Here is a 23,199-nt window from a genome sequence, read left to right on the forward strand (position 1 = left end):
TTCGAGGCGGTCTGCGAGACCGCCGCGACTTGGGCCTTCTGGTTCGCCAGCTCCTGTTTTAGGGCGGCGAACTCAGCGCCTACAGACGCTCCACGACGGTCACCCGGTCGTGGAGAGGCGCATACTGATCAGCCCGGGGCTGATCATACCCGGGCGTGTTCCCACCCCGCCACCGCCGATCCGTGACGCCCGCGGCTCAACCCGCTGGATTGTTGAGCGGATTGTTGACCACAGTATCCCGAAAACGAACCCTCAAGGGGCTCGTTTTCGTATTCGTTGGAGAGGATTTCCTCCCCATCGAGATACATGGGAGCCGCGGAACGTCTTGCTGGAGGACGTTCCGGAAATGGTGAGGGCGTACGAAGAGCAGTACGCGCTGGCGCAGCGGAGTAACACGAGCGCTGCGATCATCGCTAGCGCCCGAACCCTCACGTGCTAAGAACTTAGCACGGAGCTCTTGAGACTCTCGGGCACACGGAACGACGTGTACCCGTTCAGGTCGCGGTCGCTCAAGCGGACCGCGCCTGGAAAGCCCTTCGTGCACTGAAAGCCCTCGGGCACAGCGCACGGCACATTCGCCTCCTCAGCAGCAACATGAAGTTGCTCCAGCTTTCCACGCTTCGAGTACGTCTCGAAGCGATCACGCGCTTGCTTAATCCGATCACGGTAAGCACTCGGCCTCTTGTTGAAGTTCTCAACAAAGGCGTTCCAGCTTGACAAAGTGCCTGCCACTCGGGCACTTTGCTGCGAGAAGAGGTCTTCTTGCTTTGAAACCATCGGAGCTCATGAAAGAGTCCGATGTAGTAATCGCGCCTTTGATGCGTTTCCGCATCAAAGTGCAGCTCGGCAGCCACAGCGTCATCTTTGATGGCGCTGCATACGTACAGCGGCACCTCATTCGGAGGTACCGAGTTCCCAAACCGGTCCGCAATCTCGGACGCGGACGGCATCCACGGATCGCGCGCTGCAGGCGCAGCGCGCGGAGAGCCTTGAGCTTTAACATCACGCGCTGCAGCAGCAGCGCGCGGAGTACTGAGAGCCCCAGCTGAAGCGAGTGGGGTATCACTCTCAGTACGCGAACGCTTCGAACTCGAAGCGTCCGATTCGTCCCCTTCACGCGGGCGAACGTTCTTGGCGTGAGGGTCGAGCGATTCGCTCGACACTGAGTCTTTACGCTTTGAGGGCGAGTCCTCCTCGCCCTCCATGTCTTCATCGTCGTCGTCGAAGTCGACGACGTCACCGTACTTCGCCTTCTGGCGTTCGAAGTAGTCGTCGATGGAGAGATGACTCCCCATCGACTTTGCGGACTTCTTCTGAGGCGCGCTCATTGTAGTGGGCCTACTTTGGCTCACTACTTTAGCTTACACGTCGCGCTATGTGTATGAGGAAGCGTAGGAGTTTATTAATAATTTGAATTAATTATACTTGAGTCCACAAGTATAATATAAATCAAATAAAACACCAAATAGGTAGTTTAAGGTAAAATGAGAACTGTATTGTTTGTAAATTGATCTTCCTCTAAAATCTGCTAAAAACTGTTTATCATCTATGAAAGGGTTGGCAGCGGCTGGCTGTCAGAGCCCCGCTAATATGCATGTCTCTGATTGGTAGAAAGATGCTGCTTTCTACCAATAGGATCTTTTGGGTATGTGTGGACCACTCACTGTGGTGGTCCACTTCAATGTATCCATCGGTGTGTCTTACACCAATGTGAGGAAGTATCCAAAACGTTTAACAGATAACCTATCTGTTAAATTCACAAGTGGCTTGCAGCCACTTGTACGTGTAACCCCGTTACACCATCCCCCCCTTAAGGTTAGACGCGCGGGGTCCCCGCACGTCAATCTTTGGAATTGACCATTCGTCAATTCTCCGCGTTTGGAGAAGAAATCCGCGCTCATTCAACGATGAGCGCGCCTCAGAAGAAGTCCGCAAAGTCGATGGGGAGTCATCTCTCCATCGACGACTACTTCGAACGCCAGAAGGCGAAGTACGGTGACGTCGTCGACTTCGACGACGACGATGAAGACATGGAGGGCGAGGAGGACTCGCCCTCAAAGCGTAAAGACTCAGTGTCGAGCGAATCGCTCGACCCTCACGCCAAGAACGTTCGCCCGCGTGAAGGGGACGAATCGGACGCTTCGAGTTCGAAGCGTTCGCGTACTGAGAGTGATACCCCACTCGCTTCAGCTGGGGCTCTCAGTACTCCGCGCGCTGCTGCTGCAGCGCGTGATGTTAAAGCTCAAGGCTCTCCGCGCGCTGCGCCTGCAGCGCGCGATCCGTGGATGCCGTCCGCGTCCGAGATTGCGGACCGGTTTGGGAACTCGGTACCTCCGAATGAGGTGCCACTGTACGTATGCAGCGCCATCAAAGATGACGCTGTGGCTGCCGAGCTGCACTTTGATGCGGAAACGCATCAAAGGCGCGATTACTACATCGGACTCTTTCATGAGCTCCGATGGTTTCAAAGCAAGAAGACCTCTTCTCGCAGCAAAGTGCCCGAGTGGCAGGCACTTTGTCAAAGCTGGAACGCCTTTGTTGAGAACTTCAACAAGAGGCCGAGTGCTTACCGTGATCGGATTAAGCAAGCGCGTGATCGCTTCGAGACGTACTCGAAGCGTGGAAAGCTGGAGCAACTTCATGTTGCTGCTGAGGAGGCGAATGTGCCGTGCGCTGTGCCCGAGGGCTTTCAGTGCACGAAGGGCTTTCCAGGCGCGGTCCGCTTGAGCGACCGCGACCTGAACGGGTACACGTCGTTCCGTGTGCCCGAGAGTCTCAAAGAGCTCCGTGCTAAGTTCTTAGCACGTGAGGGTTCGGGCGCTAGCGATGATCGCAGCGCTCGTGTTACTTCCGCTGCGCCAGCGCGTACTGCTCTTCGTACGCCCTCACCATTTCCGGAACGTCCTCCAGCAAGACGTTCCGCGGCTCCCATGTATCTCGATGGGGAGGAAATCCTCTCCAACGAATACGAAAACGAGCCCCTTGAGGGTTCGTTTTCGGGATACTGTGGTCAACAATCCGCTCAACAATCCAGCGGGTTGAGCCGCGGGCGTCACGGATCGGCGGTGGCGGGGTGGGAACACGCCCGGGTATGATCAGCCCCGGGCTGATCAGTATGCGCCTCTCCACGACCGGGTGACCGTCGTGGAGCGTCTGTAGGCGCTGAGTTCGCCGCCCTAAAACAGGAGCTGGCGAACCAGAAGGCCCAAGTCGCGGCGGTCTCGCAGACCGCCTCGAATATCCAGGTCGAGCTGGGGACCCAGATGAGGGTTGCTCCAGCGCGTCCGCGCGCTGGAGGAGAGGTTGCTCGTCGCCGAGGCCAAGTCCTCCGCTTCTGCCTCGGCTCCTGCCGAGGCTTCGGGTCAGCCGAGCTAGATGGCTCGTGCTGCCGGTATGGCTTCAGCCGTCCGACGTAAAGGTCGGATGGAGGCGCATGCTAGACGGTATGTCTAGCGTGTATGCGTTGCCGTGCCGTGCCAACACAGTGAACGGCCCGATGAAGCGCGGAGCAAGCTTGCTTGCTCCGAAATCCGAAACTGCATGTCTAGGCAGGTTTTGTGTAGCTAACAAAACCAATGAACCAACTTTAAATTCATTTGTGTTGCCTCTGCCCGCATTGTCTGCGTTCAGCTTCTGCTGATCAACAGAAGCTGCTATATGTCTTGGACAAACCGAATCACGGCTTGTCTTTGGTGATGAAACTGATTGCATCCGAGCTGAAGTCATTCAGCTCGCTCTCCGCTAGAGGCCCGGCCTCTGCGTGGTTTCTTGCGGTGTCTGCGCCCTGCGCAGACCCGTGGTCTTTGTCCTTGTTGTTCGGGGAGTCTGCGCCCTGCGCAGACACATGTAGTTTGTTCATTGTTGCAGCTAACACTGTGCAAGTGTCAGCGGTTTACTGCGGTTGCTGTAGTGTGCGGTTTACTGCGGCTGCGTATTGCAGTCGTAGAACCTCCCCACTTAAAGTGGGAGCCATCACTCCGAGTAAACTCGGTAGACGTGGATGCCGCATGGCATTCACGTAGAACGGTGTATGCCCGGTCGAGGCATGCACTGAGTTATTGATGGCAAACTCTGCCATCGATAAGCACTCGCTCCAGTATTGGAACGAGTGAGCGTAGCTCTTCAACATATCGACGAGCACGCGATTCACGCGCTCGGTTTGACCGTCCGTCTGCGGATGATCCGCAGTCGACATGGAAAGCTGGCTCCCAAGAAGTGTAAACACTTCTTGCCACAGGTGCGCTGTGAAGCGCGGGTCTCTGTCCGACACGATGTCGGACGGCATGCCATGGTGTTTGAACACCATGTCGACGAGCAGACGGGCCGTCTGCTTCGCGGTCACCTCTGCTGGCACCGCAGCAAGATGTACCATCTTGCTGAAACGGTCTACAAAGACCACAACACCGGTGTTCCCTCCGCTATCCGGGGGAAGACCAAAGATGAAGTCCAATGACATGGACTTCCAACACTCCGACGGAGTCGGTAGTGATTGCAGTGGAGCCTGCGCGAATGGCGCAGGCTTCACGCGTTGGCATACCTCGCAAGCACGGATGTACTTGCGCACCCACTTATACTGGTGGTGCCAGTAGAAGTCGCGCGTGAGAAGGACGTAAGTCTTCACGTCCGAGATGTCCCGCAGTCGGGGCATCATGATACTCGTACATGATCCTGAGTCGCAGGTCATGGTCATTTGGCACGACAACGCGATCCGCGTTGTCGTCGACTGCGTTGTAGAGTAGCAGTCCTTCGTGCACACGAAAGCGGTGTGCACGCGCTCGAAGGTGCTTGGGCAGCTTCTGACGGGACTTGTCAGAAGGCGCTGTGCCATAGGCCAGCAAGAGCTTCGCGTCCGCGTCGTGCGCGTACGCGGCCTTCACATCATCCAACAGAGATGATGTGGCTTTGCTCGATCGCATGGCGTCAATGGCATTGACGTCAACAGCTTCTGCATAGTCCGGCCGACGTGATAACGCGTCGGCCACCACGTTCAATCTTCCGGGTTTGTATTCGACCCGGAAGTTATACTCCGCAAAGAATGAGAGCCATCTCGCCATTCTTTGTGAAATGTGTGGCGACTTCACTGCGGTACGCAGTGAAGCATGGTCGGTGTAGACCACAAATGGTCTACTCCCAAGCAAATACACTCGGAACTTTGCGAGTGCATACTTCATGGCAAGGAGTTCCTTGTCATGCACCGGATAGTTGCGCTCAGCTGGCTTCAGCTGACGCGATTGGTAGTAGACGACACGATCACGGCCCTCGTGATCGTGCTGCATTAACGCGCATCCGATCGCGAAGTCGGATGCGTCACACACTACGTGAAATGGGCGATCTTGGTCAGCCACTGCCAAGATCGGCGCCTCAGTCAAGCCCCGCTTGACTGCATCGAATGCCTTTTGGCAATCGGGTGTCCAATTCCACACAGCTTCTTTCTTAAGAAGCTGTGACAGCGGGCGGATCTTGCCCGCATAGTCCTCCACGTACTTGCACAAGTACGTGGCTGGCCAAGGAACTGCCTCAGTTCCTTGACACTTGAAGGCGTTGGCCATTCGTTGATCACTCTGACCTTTTCCGGGTCAGGGCGAACACCATTCTTCCCTACGAGACACCCGAGGACGGGTATCTCGCTCGCCCCGAAGATACACTTCTTCAGGTTTGCGTAGAGCTTATGTGTTCTCATAAGCTCAAGTAGTTTCCGGAGATGCACCCTGTGCATCTCTACGTCGGTCTTTCCGTCCACAGCTTGGCTGTGGATGAATACATCATCGAAGTAGCTCGGTGCGAAGTCGCGCACCGAGCGCAACAAGTGCGTCACGCACCTGTTGAAAGTCGCAGGGGCGTTCTTAAGCCCCTGTGGCATTACTAGCCATTCCCAGAGCATGCCGCTTGGCGTGCTCACTGCCGTGAGAGGGATATCGCTCTCACGCATTAGGATTTGATAAAATCCATCTCGCAAGTCGAGAGCACTGTAAACGGTGCTCCCGGCCATCGAATCGATGATAACATCTTTTCGTGGTATCGGCGTCTGCGCCGGTACCGTCGCATCGTTCAGCTTGTTGTAGGCATGAACGATGCGCCATCCGCCCTGTGGCTTCTTGACACAGAACGTCGGAGCACTGTGCGGGGACTTTGATTCCCGCACTTGTCCTGCTTTACGACGACTTTCAAAGAAGTCGTCGATCGCTTTCACTTGCTCTCGCGGCAGTGGCCACTGCCGCGTGACACAGTATTTCGTGCCCGGCACGAGATCAATCTCGTGCTGAATGCCCTTATCCTGCGGAAGCTCCGCAGGAATGTCTTCCGGGAGTACGTCTTTGTACTCCCTCAGCAATTTCGTAATAGGGACTCGACTTCAGCGAGTCCCAACCTTGTTCCTCGAAGCGCCCTCGCTTCGTCTTCGCACTGAGAGTGTCTTCACTCTCAGTGGTATTTCCCATGAAGAGCTGCCTCAGCTCTTCGCTCTCGCTCGCCGTTCTTTCGCTGTCCGAAGAACGCAGACTTGCTCGATGCGTCCATCGTGCAAGTCGCGTGAAGCGCTTCCAGCTCATGGCTGGAAGCGAAGTCAACTCCGACGCCGTCGTCGGAGGACTAGCGAGTTCCATGTCACGATACTGGAATCCAGTATCGGTGCGCGTCAAGACGCTTAGCGTCTTGACATTCGGCGTCACCGCCGCAGTCTGCCCAGCAGACTGCTCTTGTTGCGTCTCGGTCTCGGACCGAGACTTGCGCAGCGTTTTCTGCTTGCGCCGTCTTCTTGTTGTGCGGAGCCCGGCTCCGCACAGTTGTTCTTCTTGTCCAGGCCCGGCCGTGGACAGTCGTTCGCCGGCGGACCCTGTCCGCGGGCGCGCGGTATCAAGCCCGGCTTGACCGCATTTTCCTTCGTGCAGCCCGGCTGCACGGTAATGTGTCCCCTTCGCCGGCAGACCCTGTCTGCGGGCGCGCGATATCAAGCCCGGCTTGATCGCATGGCGCTTCGTCGTGCAGCCCGGCTGCACGACAGCATGCAAATTGCGTCAGTGCGGTACGTTTGCAACCGTCCGCACTGTTTGCAGCGTCAACTCCCGGAGTTGACACGCCTTCGTCACCTCGACGCCAATCATTGGCGGAGCCCCTCATGACCGAGGGTGCGTCGGCTCCCGGAGCCGACGCGTCGTTGTCGACCTGACCGCTTCGGGTCAGGGACTGTCCCTTACACGCTTGAACGTGGGTGTTGGTTCCCGGAACCAACACATCTTTTTCTTCCGACGTCGGCAGCATTGCCGACGTGGGTCTCACTTGTGCGCGCCCTCGCGCACTTCCTGGGCACTCCGGGACAGCAGCATGAAGCGCTGTCTCGACTGGTGAGCCGCGCGCACCTGCTGGTGCGCGCGCTGCGGTAACAGGGCCATCGCTCTCTGTTTCGCTGTCGCGGCCGAAGCGCACGAGCGTGTGCTTCTTCCAGTCTATCCCCGGATCATGCCGTGCAAGCCACGGCATGCCCATTACCACGTCGAACTTATCGTCCAGGTCCAGGACGATAAAGTGTTCGACAAACACTCGTTGTTTGTACGAGAAGCGCACGTTCACGACGCGCTTCTCGGTCTTCACGATGGCACCTGTTGCCAGTCGTACCTCCAGAAGACTTCGAGGTGTTTCTACCTCCTCGAAGTCAAGTCTCGACAGGCTTCGTAGTCGAACAAAGTTGTTCGACGCGCCTGAGTCTACCAAAGCTCGAAGAGAGTCACTCGCTCTCTTCGAGTAAACCTTCAAGATGACTAGGTTCGGCCTGTCATCTTGTTTCTTACAGTGAGAGCTGGTCTCACTGGGGGCTGCAGTCCTCAGTGTCGCGTGCCCGATGTCGGCACGCGCGACTGCATTACCAGTAGGGCGCCCCGCGCCTACTGGATGTTCGCGTTTTTTGTTGGTCCGCGGCGATGCCTAGCATCGCCACGACGGCCACCTCCAGGGGCATGGGAGCTGTGGACTCCCGTGCAAAGTGACCGATCCTTCCGCAACGGAAGCATCGCACGTTACCTCCCTGCTGCTGGTAACCAGCGGTTGTTGCGTTCGAGAGGTCCATTGGTTCCGGACCTCCCGTCCTCGCTACCGGGCGTGGTTGCGGCCTCGGCACGTTCACATGCAGTTTAGCCTGCCGCAGGCTAAACTCTTCTTGTATGGCAAGAGTGATCGCAGCTTCGAGAGTACTCGGGTACTCTCGGAAGAGATAGGTCTTCACAGGCCCATCTCTAAGTCCTTTCATGAACGTGACGACCTTGGTCGCCTCGTCAATCGGGTTAGTCACGATATTTGATACCAAATATCGTGCGCGCTGCGCGTAAGCATGGACGTCATGCTTACCCTGCTGAAGGTCGAGGAACTCCGCCCTCGACCGGAACTCGTTTTGCGGGGGCTCAAACGCTTGTTTGAGCTCCTCTTTGAACACTTCGTACGTGTTGAAGCACGTAGGATCGGAGAGTCGGCGTCCATACGCCCAACTCCTTGCGCGTCCGCCAAGGCAGGACATGGCGAACGCGACCTTCGACAGCGGGTCGACGATGCGTCGAGCCGCTATGGCTGTGTCGAGTTCGACAAGCCATCGGAGGAGAGGCTCGCCCTCTCTTCCCAAGTAATTGCTTACGCTCAACTTTAATGGTTGAGCCCGCGGTGTCGTCCCTGACGACGCCGTCACTGAGGAAGCAGCGTCACGCTGCTCCTTCATGATGAATCCCAGAGCAACACCATGTTGCTCCGTCGGCGATAGCGTACGCAGCATTGTAGCTATCGCCGCTTCTCCAATGACTGTTGACAGTCGTTGGAGGGCCTCCCACTCTGGGTCAGACAGGTGGGGGCAGTCAGCGCGTGCAACATGCGTTGCAGGCGTGTTGGAGCTCTCCATGGGCACCTCCGTGCTCATGTGGTTCTCGGCTCCGCGTTCGTACACCGCGTACGAACGTCAAGCAGTCGGTCGTTGGACGGACTACAAAGTGCTACCAGGTGTAGTGGGCCTACTTTGGCTCACTACTTTAGCTTACACGTCGCGCTACGTGTATGAGGAAGCGTAGGAGTTTATTAATAATTTGAATTAATTATACTTGAGTCCACAAGTATAATATAAATCAAATAAAACACCAAATAGGTAGTTTAAGGTAAAATGAGAACTGTATTGTTTGTAAATTGATCTTCCTCTAAAATCTGCTAAAAACTGTTTATCATCTATGAAAGGGTTGGCAGCGGCTGGCTGTCAGAGCCCCGCTAATATGCATGTCTCTGATTGGTAGAAAGATGCTGCTTTCTACCAATAGGATCTTTTGGGTATGTGTGGACCACTCACTGTGGTGGTCCACTTCAATGTATCCATCGGTGTGTCTTACACCAATGTGAGGAAGTATCCAAAACGTTTAACAGATAACCTATCTGTTCAATTCACAAGTGGCTTGCAGCCACTTGTACGTGTAACCCCGTTACACTCATCGTTGAATGAGCGCGGATTTCTTCTCCAAACGCGGAGAATTGACGTATGGTCAATTCCAAAGATTGACGTGCGGGGACCCCGCGCGTCTAACCTTAAGGGGGGGATGGTGTAACGGGGTTACACGTACAAGTGGCTGCAAGCCACTTGTGAATTGAACAGATAGGTTATCTGTTAAACGTTTTGGATACTTCCTCACATTGGTGTAAGACACACCGATGGATACATTGAAGTGGACCACCACAGTGAGTGGTCCACACATACCCAAAAGATCCTATTGGTAGAAAGCAGCATCTTTCTACCAATCAGAGACATGCATATTAGCGGGGCTCTGACAGCCAGCCGCTGCCAACCCTTTCATAGATGATAAACAGTTTTTAGCAGATTTTAGAGGAAGATCAATTTACAAACAATACAGTTCTCATTTTACCTTAAACTACCTATTTGGTGTTTTATTTGATTTATATTATACTTGTGGACTCAAGTATAATTAATTCAAATTATTAATAAACTCCTACGCTTCCTCATACACGTAGCGCGACGTGTAAGCTAAAGTAGTGAGCCAAAGTAGGCCCACTACAGTAATTGTGTGGTCTCGGACTTGACGATGGAATCAAGTAACGAGACGGACTGCTTTCGTGGCAGTCACCGTGATGTTACTGAAGATGACGCTAGCACAAATCAAGTGGCGAGGACTGGTATAACCGAACAAGCGCAGTCGCTCAGGCTGGATGAAGGCCTGGCCGGTGATCGCGCCAGCAGCAGGAGTGTGAAGCGTCAGGCTTGCATGTAAGTTAAGCTGAGTAGTGAGGAGGTCTAGCAAGGCTAACTCAAATTTACTTTCCAATTTACTATCGACTACGCAGATCGACCTCGAAGGCTACTCCTCGGCGGCAAATTCCTCGCGGGATTTCTCAAAGTGCAACATATTGACATACTTCGTAGTAGTTCCATGTGCAGATGTCCAGTGGTATCTACATCTAGTAATGCAGTGTCAGTTTCAATCAGTGCTCTCTCGGTAAAAAATGAAGGCAAACTTCCCATTTAGTATTGCAATGCAGTTTTGCTTTAGCCCTTACTACTGTACTAGATCCGATTAGGGCAGTAGGACAGAGAAGCAACAACTAAACTACCTATTTCCTGTTATCAAAAGAAAAGACGGGAGCAACACTACAGAAATTGTTGCATGCTGCGCGGTCCGCAAATTAACTGTTCCGTGGCGAAGTGCGGCTTTGTATATCCAGCGTGATGAACAGACCAGACGTAAGAGACCACGTGAGGGACCCGAGAGCAGCACCAAGACCACTGCGAGACAGAAATCTAAGAAGAAGGGTAAAAAGAACAAGAGCGGGAAAACGACTCCTGTCAGTCATGGTGGGTTTACAGCAAACTCTTCGCCAGAAGAAACCCCGAGTTTGATGAAGTTTCTCTCCAAAACCAAAGCCTCGTCAAACGGAAACTGAGAAGCTGTTGGGGTTTCTTTCCCGGAAGCATTCGCTCGATTGAGAGACCCAAACGTCCCTGCGAGTGACAAATCTGATGACGTCCAACTCGCGTGTGAAGCGATCGACAAGCTGTGGGAGTTGACGGTGGACCTTTCAGCTCCGAACAAGTTTACCAGCTCAAGTTTCGACGTGAGGAAGTCCGTCGCTCCCGATTCCTCACAAGTGATCCATATTATGCAAAAGTTGTACCAGGTTGACCATGCAGCACTCAAGGACCCGATAATTCGAGAACTCTGCGTATTCACGCGTGGTTTTACCAGAATGGCAATGAGCACGGCCCAACCCTATGTGTCTGTTGAGAGGGAACAGCAAGACCGCGAGGTTCTGATTGTGCTGGAAATGCGCCTTTTCAAATCGGCCTCGAGCCAGGATTTCGTGTCAGACTTTGTTCGAATGTACTGGTGAAGGCTTCAAGTGAGTGGGCTGGAGGTACGCTTGAACGAAGCGATAAGTCAATCTGAGCCGCAGCAGAAGTCTTCAAGAGGCAAATAATAATAAGCGGTGAGCTCATCACTGATTCTACACACGAGTGTATTGTATTATACATGCAATCACCTAAACTAAATATTAGTTCTCCATCAGTTCTGAGCCGCCAGCAAAATTATTTTAACCGTTCTGGATAACGTTTGAGTTCGCCCAGACAAAGGCGCAGCTGGTCCGATAACTTTACGTTATCTTACTGCACTCGTCATGGACTTAAAAACTATGCTCTGCCTAAACCATACATGTTGTTGCAGTTCCAGACGATTGCTTCTGCAGATATTCTCCAAGAATTCAACGACGTCAGTCTGATTTCCAGCAGCTGCACTTTTAAGAGCTTCGTCAATTAGGGCGGGGTCATTGTGGCCTTTGTTATACAAATACTTGACCGCATCTTTGCAAACAAAAAGCGCGAGTTCAACGATCAAGTCTTTTCCCGGATATTGTTGAGCGTACAGTATGTATATCTTCTCTTCCAGTGCGTCATCTCCTTGTTTCATCGCCGCTATAAACGCCTCTTTCAAGTTCCATCGAAGGTTTCTATGCGTGACAAGGAAATCTACAACATCCGGGTGTCCACCAGTGACCGCGCGCGACAGAGTATCGCTGGTAGGAAACCGGCAGAACTCATCCACAAAACCACCCTGCTCGGCATGGTTAATCTTCAGCTTGACGACGTCAAGATGTCCATTAGCCGCCGCCGCATTCATCATGTCAAGAATCGGCATGAGCGACCGACAGTAGTACCGGATCTCACGAAAAAACATATCTGCAACGCGGAGGTGGCCGTTCTCGGCTGCAGCTTTGCCCGATCTCTCTATAGCATCCACTATATCTCCACCCACTTCTTCAGTCTCCGCCAACGTGACGAGCAGCATTCCAGCAATCACTTCGTCACCCCTTCCAGCGGCTTCCACTAGACCGCTCGATATGTCGTATTCAAAACGACCTAAACGTTCTTGCACCCGCTCCGCTTCTCCTGATCGTGTTGCCTGGATAAGAGCGTCCGCCGGGGTCATCGAAAATGTTTCAATGAGTCTTGTAATTTGTGGCAGGGCTACGATTGCAGCAGGAAAGCATGTTTCCTTGAGCTGCTCGAATGTATTCGTGTCGTCCTGGGTTTGGTTCTCGAAGTCTTGCTGGTGACCGTCTTCCTGCTCCGCATCCATGTCGATACGCTTGACGCCGATGAATGGAAGGTCGTGGAGGGGTTTTGTGGTGTTCAATGACGCGTGAATCCAAATGAAGTGTTCCAAAGGCTACATGAGATGACTACACACTAATTACGTGACTGGTTCAGAACTTGTTTGTTTTGTAACGCTATTCTCGTCCAGACACTCACTCAACCGGGAACATCGGAAGAACAAGTGTTTGAAAACATTAATTTTTTATATTGCGAACGATTCCTTCATGATCGTCTGCATCCGGTAGACAACCATTGGCGCGAATGGCCGAGTTGACGGATCCAGGCCTACGCACTCGTGTGCGAGTTGAGCCACCGACGACAGACAGCGCGGAGAAAATTCGACGCGCACGGCACCGGACGCCACTTTCTGCAGGACTACAGCATCTGGCAACTTCTTCCCGGTCATTGTGTCGCACCTTGCGTGATAGTACGGCAGTGTCTGCAAATCTAGCTCGGACAGCAACACACCGAACGAAAAAATGTCTGCTGCCTCACTGTAGCGCTCAGCCATCATGACTTCCGGAGCCATCCACAACAGAGTACCAACACCTGCGGTCATCGTGTTCTCCTGCCGCTCGCGGGAAGAACCGAAGTCGGTCAGTTTGGCCGTCAGATCCTGTGTGAGAAGCACGTTCTTGGACTTCAAGTCGCGGTGAATCACCACCGGAGACAGCGAGTGGAGGTACATGAGTGCCTGAGCGACGTGATAAGCTATGCGAATTTTGTCGCTGTCGAAACCTTGAGGATGTCCGCGTTCGTCGTACGCTTTCAGCAGTGCTCTGAGGTCGCCGCCCTTCATCAACTCGGTCAACACGCACAGATCATTCAGAGACCCCCACGACACGCCGACAAACCGCACGATGTGGGGGTGCGAGAGTCCAGCCATGAGCTTGGCCTCTGCTAAAAATGCATTCACCTTCTTGAGATCACTTCGCCGCTCTGGAAACAGCATCTTGACAGCGACGGCCTCGTGGCTGTAGGTCCCCCGGTAGACTTCTCCGTATCCGCCACGAGATATTACATCTTGTATCTTCACTTGGTCCCGCGCCACTCGAGCTGCAATGATAGCATCGTCGTTCCAGAGTCCCGCGCCTATCGTCGATGGGTCCGACGCGGTTGTACCACCAGTCCTAGCTGAAATGAAGGGGTCTTGAAGTGATTGGGTACCAGAGTTACCATATCGCTTATTGCGTTTCGCAATGAAGAAAGCGATTGCAACGATCACCAATATGGCTGCGACAATTCCAGCAATGAGACCAACTGATACACCGCTCGTTTCCATGGACGATGATGCCGTATTCGACGAAGATGAGCTAGGGCTAACTAATGATGGAGCCGATGTTCCCGACGATGAAACCGAGCCCAGCGAATTGTCAGTCTTTGATACAGTAGCAGAGCCTGAATTCGCAAAATCGGAGCTGGACACGTCGGCGGTCGAGGTTATACCGGAGCCAGAGCCGTCAGCGGCTGGTATGTTGCTGTAGAAAGTAAATCCACCCACAACATCTTGGTTAAAAGTTGTACACTCGTGCGTTCGATTCGCCTCGGAAGACACGCGATACACTCGGTATCCATCGACGGAACTCCCAGGACAGTTGAGCGAGTCAGTTGTGTTGCCAGCGTTGATCGCCAATACCAGACCAACGTTCGTCGCCCCCACCATAGCGCTCCTCACGGGGATATAGTAGCCTTGGTTCGCATATAGTGCCGCACACTCGCCGTTGGCACGGTACGCCGCCGTGTTACCGTAGATTGAGCAACTGACGTCTTCGAAATACTTGACTGCTACGTACTGTTCCCCGTCGAAGAGCTCCGACACACCCGAAAGAGCGTCCGCGTAGCAGCTCTCCTTCACGTATCCGATCAAGGCGTCGTTGATATCATATTTCGGGTCGCAACTGGCTTGGACTAGCGATTTGCACGAGGCTTGCTTTAGCGCGAAGACGCCGGACGGCACTCCACTGCAAGATGAATCGCCGTACATACTCCAATACTGGAACGACATGACTGAAAAGTAGGACGAAGTCACAAAGCCACAGCTCGATTTGAGGAAATGCACTTGAGGACTGCAAAAGTCGCTGGTCTTAGGCGTGACGCGTTGTCGGTAACACTTAGCAGGGCACGTGCACAATCCACAAGACGACTTGCTCTGAAATGTATTTGATTATTGATTACTTGGGGAGCCAGGAGTAGAATCAAGAGTGGTAAGCATCCCTAGAAAAGCTGCGGGCAGCTACATCGCGACATTGGGTACATGGTGTTGCGTTTAGTATGGCGCGTGGCAAGGCTGAAACGAGTTTTTCCGGGTTGCTGGCCAGTCAACAGATTGGTTATATTTTATACAGTAGGATCCGGTCAGAACAATTTGCGTTTAGACTAACGGCGAAACCCACCCTCGGACGAGACGGCGTCTTCCCCAAAAAAGGGGGAAGCCTTAATCCTCGAGTCCGTCTCCGGAGGTTTTACGTCTCCTTTCGTGCTGTTTCAGGTATAAAGCGGTACTCGGATGAGTTTGCCGTCTCGTACACCGCTCCTAAAGCGGCACAGAGACTATTTCCGGGCCTTTAGTAAAGGCCCTTTACCGTCTCCATACGTCCTAAGGACATGTAAATCGCAGTTACCGGCTCCCCTCTGAAAGTCTCGTCCGAGGGTGGCGCCAGTAAAAAGGTGCCTGCCAAAACTGCCACACCCAAAATGATTGGATTAATCATGATGGAATCGCCACCACCGCAGCGTTTGCTGGCTAGTAGCCAGGTAATACGTTACGTGCTGCTCTATAATATACATTACAGCACTCGCAGACGGGTGCGTGTTACCGGATCCTTACCGTAAGGATCTGACAAGATAAAGGTGGAAATGTTGCACGCCTGCGGACGCGATCAAACAATTTTTATATTTCATTTTTAAAATTAAAAGATCTGTGAAAAAGAGTGGAAATCTCAGAGCGGCATTGCTATTTTCCTGTCACACAAAGCGTAATGGAAGCTGCTTTCATGGACGAAGCCAATGAAGACGAAGCTGCATTCGTTGCTGCCATTGAACGAACACCTCGTGGTATGGAGGTACCTTCACTTCCGGGGAATCACGACCTGGTCGGGCGCCAAACAAGTCCAGAGATCCTGCCGGTAGACACATTAGACTGCTGCGCCCACGTCACAAGATCCCCATCGACGACGGTGCCCGCCACCAAGGCTCATGTAGCCACTCCCCGCCCCCCCGGCAACGTGATGTCTGTGCCACCGTCACTGCTAACTTCTATCCAGCCCTCATAGAGAGCTTTATCTCCCGATATCCGACAGTTTGCTCTTCGTGGGAGTCGCTCAAATTGATTGTGAGCCGACGTTACCAGTACTCACGCTACCCAAAGCTATTTCACGGCCGTATTTGGCCGCAGAAATAGCGCTGGGATCGGAAAGCTATTTTTATTTGGCATTTGGCGATACCGTTGGCGCCACTTGTAGCCAAATCCAAGCCAAATTTGGGATTTGTCGGCTGGATAGCGACCGGTACGGTCACCCTAAGCTGACAAATGCTGTAAACAGCTAAAGCAGCAGCTATATGTATATGTAGTATACATAGCATATATTATAATAAGAATCCGCGCTAGCGAAAACCCCAATATAGCGCTGCGATCGATGCGCTACTATGGGAAACCAAACTTCCGCCCCTCGGCGGGGTGCGGCGGCCTCGGGAGCTCATGGGCGGGCGGATGGCGGTCGACTATGACGCGACTGTTTGTCTGCTTGAAGCGGTGCTGCTGATCCGTCTCCCAAACTTCCTTCAACGTTTGTAAAACAAAAAGGTTGCCGTGCGCTTCATTTCCACGCCATGCCGTCCTTACACATATATTTCGATATTACCAAACTGCAGTGCTTCGATAATCAAAATCCAGATCAAGAGAGGAGCATTTCCTACTAATTGTCTCCCACGGTAAACTCAAATGACGACCCGGCAATACTGCGAGTCTGCGACTCGAACGCGCGGTTCATAGCCAACTCAAAGTGCGCGTGTTTGATGTTTGTGTTGCCATGACGCACGGCGAGCAACGCAGCTTCGTTCACGAGGCTTGCTAGCTGCGCCCCCGAGCGCTGACCCAACTGGTCGCATTCCTCCGCGATGACAGACAGGTCCACTTCGCTGTCAAGACGCACATTTCGACAGTGCACTTCGAGAATCGCCTCACGTCCCTTGGCGTCCGGCAGACCCACATACACGTGGCGATCGAAGCGGCCTGGGCGACACATGTAGTGGGTCTAACTTGACTCACTACTTTAGCTTACACGTTGCGCAACGTGTATGAGGAAGCGTAAGTACTTAGTAATTACTTAGGTTAATTATATTTGAATACACAAATATAAGTTAAGTAAGAAAGGATTCCAAGTGACTTAGATTAGGTAAAATGAGAACTGTATTGTTTGTAAATTGATCTTCCTCTAAAAGCTGCTAAAAACTGTTTATCATCTATGAAAGGGGTTGGCAGCGGCTGGCTGTCAGAGCCCCGCTAAAATGCATGTCTCTGATTGGTAGAAAGATGCTGCTTTCTACCAATAGGATCTTTGGGTATGTGTGGACCACTCATTGTGGTGGCCCACTTCAATGTATCCATTGGTGTATCTTACGTCAAGGTGAGGAAGTATCCAAAACTTTTAATAGATAACCTATCTGTTAAATCCACAAGTGGATTGCAGCCACTTGTACGAGTAACCCCGTTACAACAAGTGGCTTGCAGCTACTTGTGTGTGTAGCCCCGTTACAACACAACGCCGGATCCAGAACTTCCGGTCGGTTGGTAGCAGCAATGACGATGACTCCATTGACCTTCCCCTCAAACCCGTCTATTTCCGTGAGTAGTTGATTCAACGTCTGCTCTCGTTCATCGTTCGAGTTGAATCCACCGCGAGCCTTAGCCAGCGCATCGATCTCATCAATGAAAATGAAGCACTACGGGTGCTGCGAGGCCTGCGTGAAGAGGTCTCGCACCCTCGGCGCACCTCGACCCACGAGCATCTCGACGTAATCCGATGCGGAGCAGAACATGAAGGCCGCCCCCGCTTCAGACGCGACAGCTCTAGCCAGCAGCGTCTTGCCCGTTCCCGACGGACCACACAACATCACCCCCTTGGGCACCTTGGCGCCAATGGCCTGGTACCTGGACGGATGTCTCAAGAAGTCCACGACCTCCTCCAGCTCCTTCCTGGCGCCGTCGATGCCCGCCACGTCGTCCAAGGAGATCCTCTCCGCCTGCTGCTGCTTGCGCACCTTCTTGGTGCCGTCCTTGCCCACTCCCCCGGCGTCCGTTGTCGCACTTGTCCAACTCACTATTAGTGAGCTGGAAGAGTGTATGGTAGCACTTGAACAGAGGAAGTCGTTTGTTGTTGTTTGTAGAGATCCCGACCTCACGTCTTGAAAGCACTCCGATGATTGCTGCTAAGGTGTCCGAGATTTGCTCTCGAGATCACCAATATGAGAGCCCAACTTACTTGGCCAGAGCAGGTTGACTTTATTCTCTGTTGATTCCGGAATGAGCCTACCGCTCATTCACTGCTCCATACTCTAACTCTGTTTTTACATGCATTCATAAGTCTCGATGGGTTCACTGCGCTGGTTGCTCGTAAAAAGCACCGACCCTTCGGCTGACTGCGGCTAATGTTGCTGAAATCGCACCATCTTGACGCTACTGCAATATTTACAGTAACAAGCCTTGTGTGGTATTTCGATCAACTCGCGAGATTCCACGAGAATATCGTGACATTCCCTCCGCTAAGCAGATAACCTCCTTGATTCCTTGCGTTCATGAAAGCGATTGATCAGGTCGCCAACATATGTCAAGTTCTCAAGAGGTTCCCAGGTGCAGCGGGCGTGTCCGATCCACTTGACCTTGTACATGGCCTTGCCACGGACGCGTTTGAAATCATGTCCTCCACTAACCCACCATCAGTGTTATCCGGAAGCAGTACCTTGAATGTCCGCTGCTCCCTGCCACTACTGCGTATGTACGGCTTCAGGTAGCTAGTGTGGAAGACGGGATGAAACTTTACACCTTTCGGCAGCTTCAGTTCATAATAGTCGTGGTCCTGTCTGTTGACAACTGCGTAAGGGCCAATCCATCGCGCTCCTAGTTTTTCTTTTGTTGTTCCAGCATGATAGTTTGCCAGGTTTTCGGTAGATAGCAGTACCTCCTCCCCGACTTCAAAAGCTTGGACGGGTCGGTTGGCATCGTAGTACTCGCTCATGCGATCTGCCGCCCGCTGAAGCTCACGTCGTACAGTAGCTAATCGATCGGACTGTGTCTCGAGGAACGTCTTCCCCAAAGCACAGCGTTGTCGTTCAGCGCCGGTGTCACAAGGTTGGCTAAGCAATGTAGCAGGGGTCGAGGGTAGGTACCCAAGATCGGCTTCGAAAGGTGCCATCGATATTGCCTGCTGGAACCGTGAGTTATATGCAAATTCTGCGAGAGCTAGATACGAGTCCCAGTCGTCGGACGCTCCATTCGTAAAAGCTCGCAAATAATTTTCAATTGTTTGATTTAGGCGCTCGGTCACTCCATTTGCTTGATGGCGAAAAGCAGTGGTCAACTTTTGACGGGTGCCCAGCATCGTGCACAATGTAGTCCACACTGATGCTATAAACTTTGGATCCCGATCGGAAAGTAGTTCAGTCGGGATACCGTGCAGAGCAAATATTCTGTCACTGTATAGCTCAGCAACATCACGAGCGGTAGTTGTACCTTTACAAGCTACAAAATGAGCCCGCTTAGTCAGCGGGTCTATTGCCACGAGCATTGAATCACAGTTGGAACGACATTTTGGTAGAGCAACAGTGAAATCCATCCCCACGTGTGTCCACCGCCCACGCGGAATTGGTTGGCTTTGCAGAAGACCCGGTGGTTAGGTGTTTCTAGCCTTCGTTCGCTGACAAACTTCGCACGACTTGACATAAGCACGTACTCTCCGTACCATGTGCCTCCAATAGTAATGTTGCTCAACGAGACGAAGTGTTCCATCAACACCAGGATGGCCATAACACTCGACATCGTGGAATTCGAACAGTACCCCACTAATCAGCTCATCAATAACTGGTAAGACGAGTCGTGGGGCTTCATCATTAGGCCCTGCATACAACAACTTGTCTCCGCCGAGCGAATAGCGCACAAGATGTCAGATTCGCGATGTTTATCTCGGTTGGGTTTGGTTTGTAGTGCTTCAATAATCGCATGTGTAATCGGATCCTCCTTGTAGCGAGCTATCGCTTCGCTGACTACAGCAGTCAGACCAGCACACACACGCTTGTGAATAACACTGGCTGCCACTATTTGCTCCAATGAACTAGGCTCTGCAAAATCAACTCGGTGTGAAATGCCGTCTGCCACGGTATTAGTTGCCCCAGGGATATACTTAAACGAAACAGGATATTCACTGAGCTCGTCATACCAACGTGCAATACGCCGCGAAATAATTTTCTGGGCGAATACACCCTCAAGCGAATTGTGGTCGGTCTCCACAATAAAGGGGTTGTCACGCAAATACACCCTCCACACTCGAAGCCCAAACAAGATTGCCAATAGCTCTTTTTCTCTGATCGAGTTGTTCTTTTCAGCTCCCTTGTATTTCCTGCCATTAAATGCCACAGGTCTCTCAACGACCTCGCGTCATGTTCTACCATTTGAAACAGAACACCTCCGATCGCATAGTCACTTGCATCCTAAGATAGAATGGTTTAGTGAAATCAGCTACGGCCAGTACCGGGGTCGCCGAAATTCAATGTTTGAGCTGCTCAAAATGTTGAATTTGTTCTGACGTCCAGTGCAGCTTCACCCTGCTTTTAGCGCTGTCGGTATTCTTCAACATTTCAAAGAGAGGTCCCGCATCGTGAGCGAATCCATCACAGAACCGTTGAACGTATGTAGCGGTACCAAGAAATGATTGTAATTCAATTTTATTAGTAGGCCGAGGCCATTCTCGAAGCACTTTCACCTTCTTCGGGTCGATTCTCACTCCTTTTTTTCAGATTGTGTTTGTTCTTTTTCAGTCACTGGACGCAATACGAACACACACTCCAACTCCTGAGGTTTTCGCAAAAGTCTCTTGAACAGCTTGCTCGTTATATATTTGGTTTCACCACTTGTCACTGAGAAAAATCCCTGCTGATAGTATTTACTGCATGAATTGTTTGTGTTACCAGAGACCGAGAAGCGCTGGCCTCCAACCTGCAGTGCCGGCTTAGACGGTTTCGTCGTGGTCCTAGGTTTCACTTTCTTCATCTTTATCTTCTTTTTGTCGTTTTTATTCGTTGCCGGTATCTCCATAGGCTTGATGGTTTCTTCAATCCAGTCGATGTCCGCGTTGACCGCTCTAAGCCATGGCATACCGAGCAGTATGTCTTGATTTTCTGGCACGGGAAGAACGAGAAAATCACCAATGCAGGGAGCGAAAGAGTCCATAAACAAATGCAATCGCAAATTTGCTTGCGAACTTTCATTTCTTGCTTATTTGCCAGAGTTATCGGTATCTCAGCTCCATGGTCTTTGATCTTGGTTTCCAATTGAGAACGTTGACAAAATTCCGGGCTGACAGCATTGATCGTGGCACCGCTATCGATAAAATTCGAATTCGTCAGGAATAAATCGTCACGGGTGCACTGAACAGTGCTGTTCGTATGCAAACGTCAGCAATATTCACGAGATAACGAAGAAGAATCGTCGGATTGGGCAGATATTTTATCGTCTTCGGCGAATTCCATATTCCGTTCTCCACTCGTCACGCAAACAAACATAGTCATGTCATTTTTCTCGAATTTCCTTTGTCGTTGATGTATATCGTCATTTTTCTGGACATAGATTGTTTTTACTTCATGCATCGGGCTCCGTGTCGAGACTGCATCCGAGCCTTGGTCCGTGCATTCATCGCCTTCACCCGTGCGTCTGCTGAGCTTGCGGGTATGTCCACTCAAACGCTCAGTATTGAGTGGACTTACTCGCTTAAATGGTCGTTCTCGTCACTAGACTGATTATTGGCGACCGTTATACGCGAAAAAATTGTGTTGACCTTCTTGTTTGATTTGGCAGGACGCTTGTCGGGATATTTGAACCAGCAGTTTTAGACTTGGTGTGGTCCATGACCACAAAAACTGCAGTTACTGCTAGCATTCGCGTTGGTATTCCCCGAGCGGGCTCCATTCCATGATTTTCGCGCAGCTGGAGGCGGGTTATTTGACTGCCCAGATGCCGTAGTAGCTGCACCCCCCACTTTGCCCTTCGGTTTGTTTTCAGTGGGTCTGTTATTTCCCGTGTTTTTTTCTCTGAGTTCCCACTCGAGAAATCCGACTTGATTGGCTTCGTTCAAATCTCGAGGCCTCTTGCGCTGAATTTCACGTTTCATCTGCATGTCCGATTATCCGTTCACGAACAAGTTCATTGCAGTGAGTGTGTCAACACGGATAATACGATACAGCTCTCGAAACTTGCCTACGTAGCCCGTGTAACCCCTAGTCTGCTTAATCGTGAGCAATCGGTTTCTCATTTTTTCCTCAAAGTTCGGCTCCATAAACTCCATCATCATCTCGAGCTTAATCACGCTCCACAATTTGTTTGTAGTCTCGTCGGTCATGTACCGCTCGTACCACACCAATGCATTCTTTTGCACACACTGGTTGAGTTCCTGCGCGAGAAAATGGTCATGCTCCAGCAAATCATACCGCTTCTGGTGAAAATAGGATTCAAATTGAAAAATAAAGCTGTTCAACTTGATCCCATCGATATCCCCAACAACAACCGGTGGTTTGACATCCATTTTCCGCAAATTCAAATTTCCAGACGAACTCGCATCACTCCGAGCTGCTGGTGCCGTCACGTTATTCACCCCACCGCTCCTGGCACCACCCTGTTCCATAGCCGGGTTCTGCTGTGCAGCTGACGATCCAGTTGACCACGAAGGTGCTGCTGGAGGTGGCTGGTTCGGTGTTTGTTCCCGTGTGGCTGGTGTTGGTGAAGGCTGAGTTGCTTCTTGAGCCATGCGATAAGCGTCTTGAGCTACTTGTTGCACTCGGTTCAGTCCTTCTGCGAGCTGACTCATAGTTTGCACCAAGCCCGCGACCGTCTGGTTCAACGCGGCGATGTCCGTGCTGATCCCGGTGCTCAGATTGCTGATAGTCGCATTGATATTGTTGCCAAAGGCACGAATATCGTCGTGGTTCTCGCCCAGCCTTGCTTCCAGGCGGTCGATCCTCATATGTTCGGCGCTGCGCTGAGTACCATCCAGCTGCCGCCGTTCCGGCGCGGTGCCACTCCGCAACACTCTGCGCGCGGTGTTTCTTGCTTGCATCGTCTCGAGTTCTACTATGTCGCACTTGTCCAACTCACTATTAGTGAGCTGGAAGAGTGTATGGTAGCACTTGAACAGAGGAAGTCGTTTGTTGTTGTTTGTAGAGATGCCCGACCTCACGTCTTGAAAGCACTCCGATGATTGCTGCTAAGGTGTCCGAGATTTGCTCTCGAGATCACCAATATGAGAGCCCAACTTACTTGGCCAGAGCAGGTTGACTTTATTCTCTGTTGATTCCGGAATGAGCCTACCGCTCATTCA

General features: G+C 52.1%; 3 protein-coding genes across 3 annotated transcripts; all 3 read right to left on the reverse strand.

Annotated features, from left to right (window-relative positions):
• Nucleotides 1-12,821: 12,821 nt before the first annotated feature.
• IUM83_02438 (TKL/DRK protein kinase) lies at nt 12,822-14,603 on the reverse strand (the record flags this gene model as incomplete). The annotated part of the gene is made up of 1 exon (XM_067926356.1): nt 12,822-14,603. One exon carries the CDS (start codon nt 14,601-14,603, stop codon nt 12,822-12,824), a length of 1,782 nt encoding a protein of 593 aa, XP_067796811.1.
• Nucleotides 14,604-16,533: 1,930 nt separating this feature from the next.
• Nucleotides 16,534-16,863, reverse strand: IUM83_02439 (Cell division protease ftsH; the record flags this gene model as incomplete). Its single annotated transcript, XM_067926357.1, has 1 exon — nt 16,534-16,863. The coding sequence occupies one exon, from the start codon at nt 16,861-16,863 to the stop codon at nt 16,534-16,536; it is 330 nt and encodes a 109-aa protein (XP_067796709.1).
• Nucleotides 16,864-17,560: 697 nt separating this feature from the next.
• Nucleotides 17,561-22,845, reverse strand: IUM83_02440 (cell division protease ftsH; the record flags this gene model as incomplete). Its single annotated transcript, XM_067926358.1, has 2 exons — nt 17,561-17,937; nt 22,437-22,845. 2 exons carry the CDS (start codon nt 22,843-22,845, stop codon nt 17,561-17,563), a joined length of 786 nt encoding a protein of 261 aa, XP_067796499.1.
• Nucleotides 22,846-23,199: the final 354 nt, after the last annotated feature.

This window comes from Phytophthora cinnamomi, assembly GCF_018691715.1.
Source record: "Phytophthora cinnamomi strain GKB4 chromosome Unknown Contig16, whole genome shotgun sequence".
NCBI lineage: Eukaryota > Oomycota > Peronosporomycetes > Peronosporales > Peronosporaceae > Phytophthora > Phytophthora cinnamomi.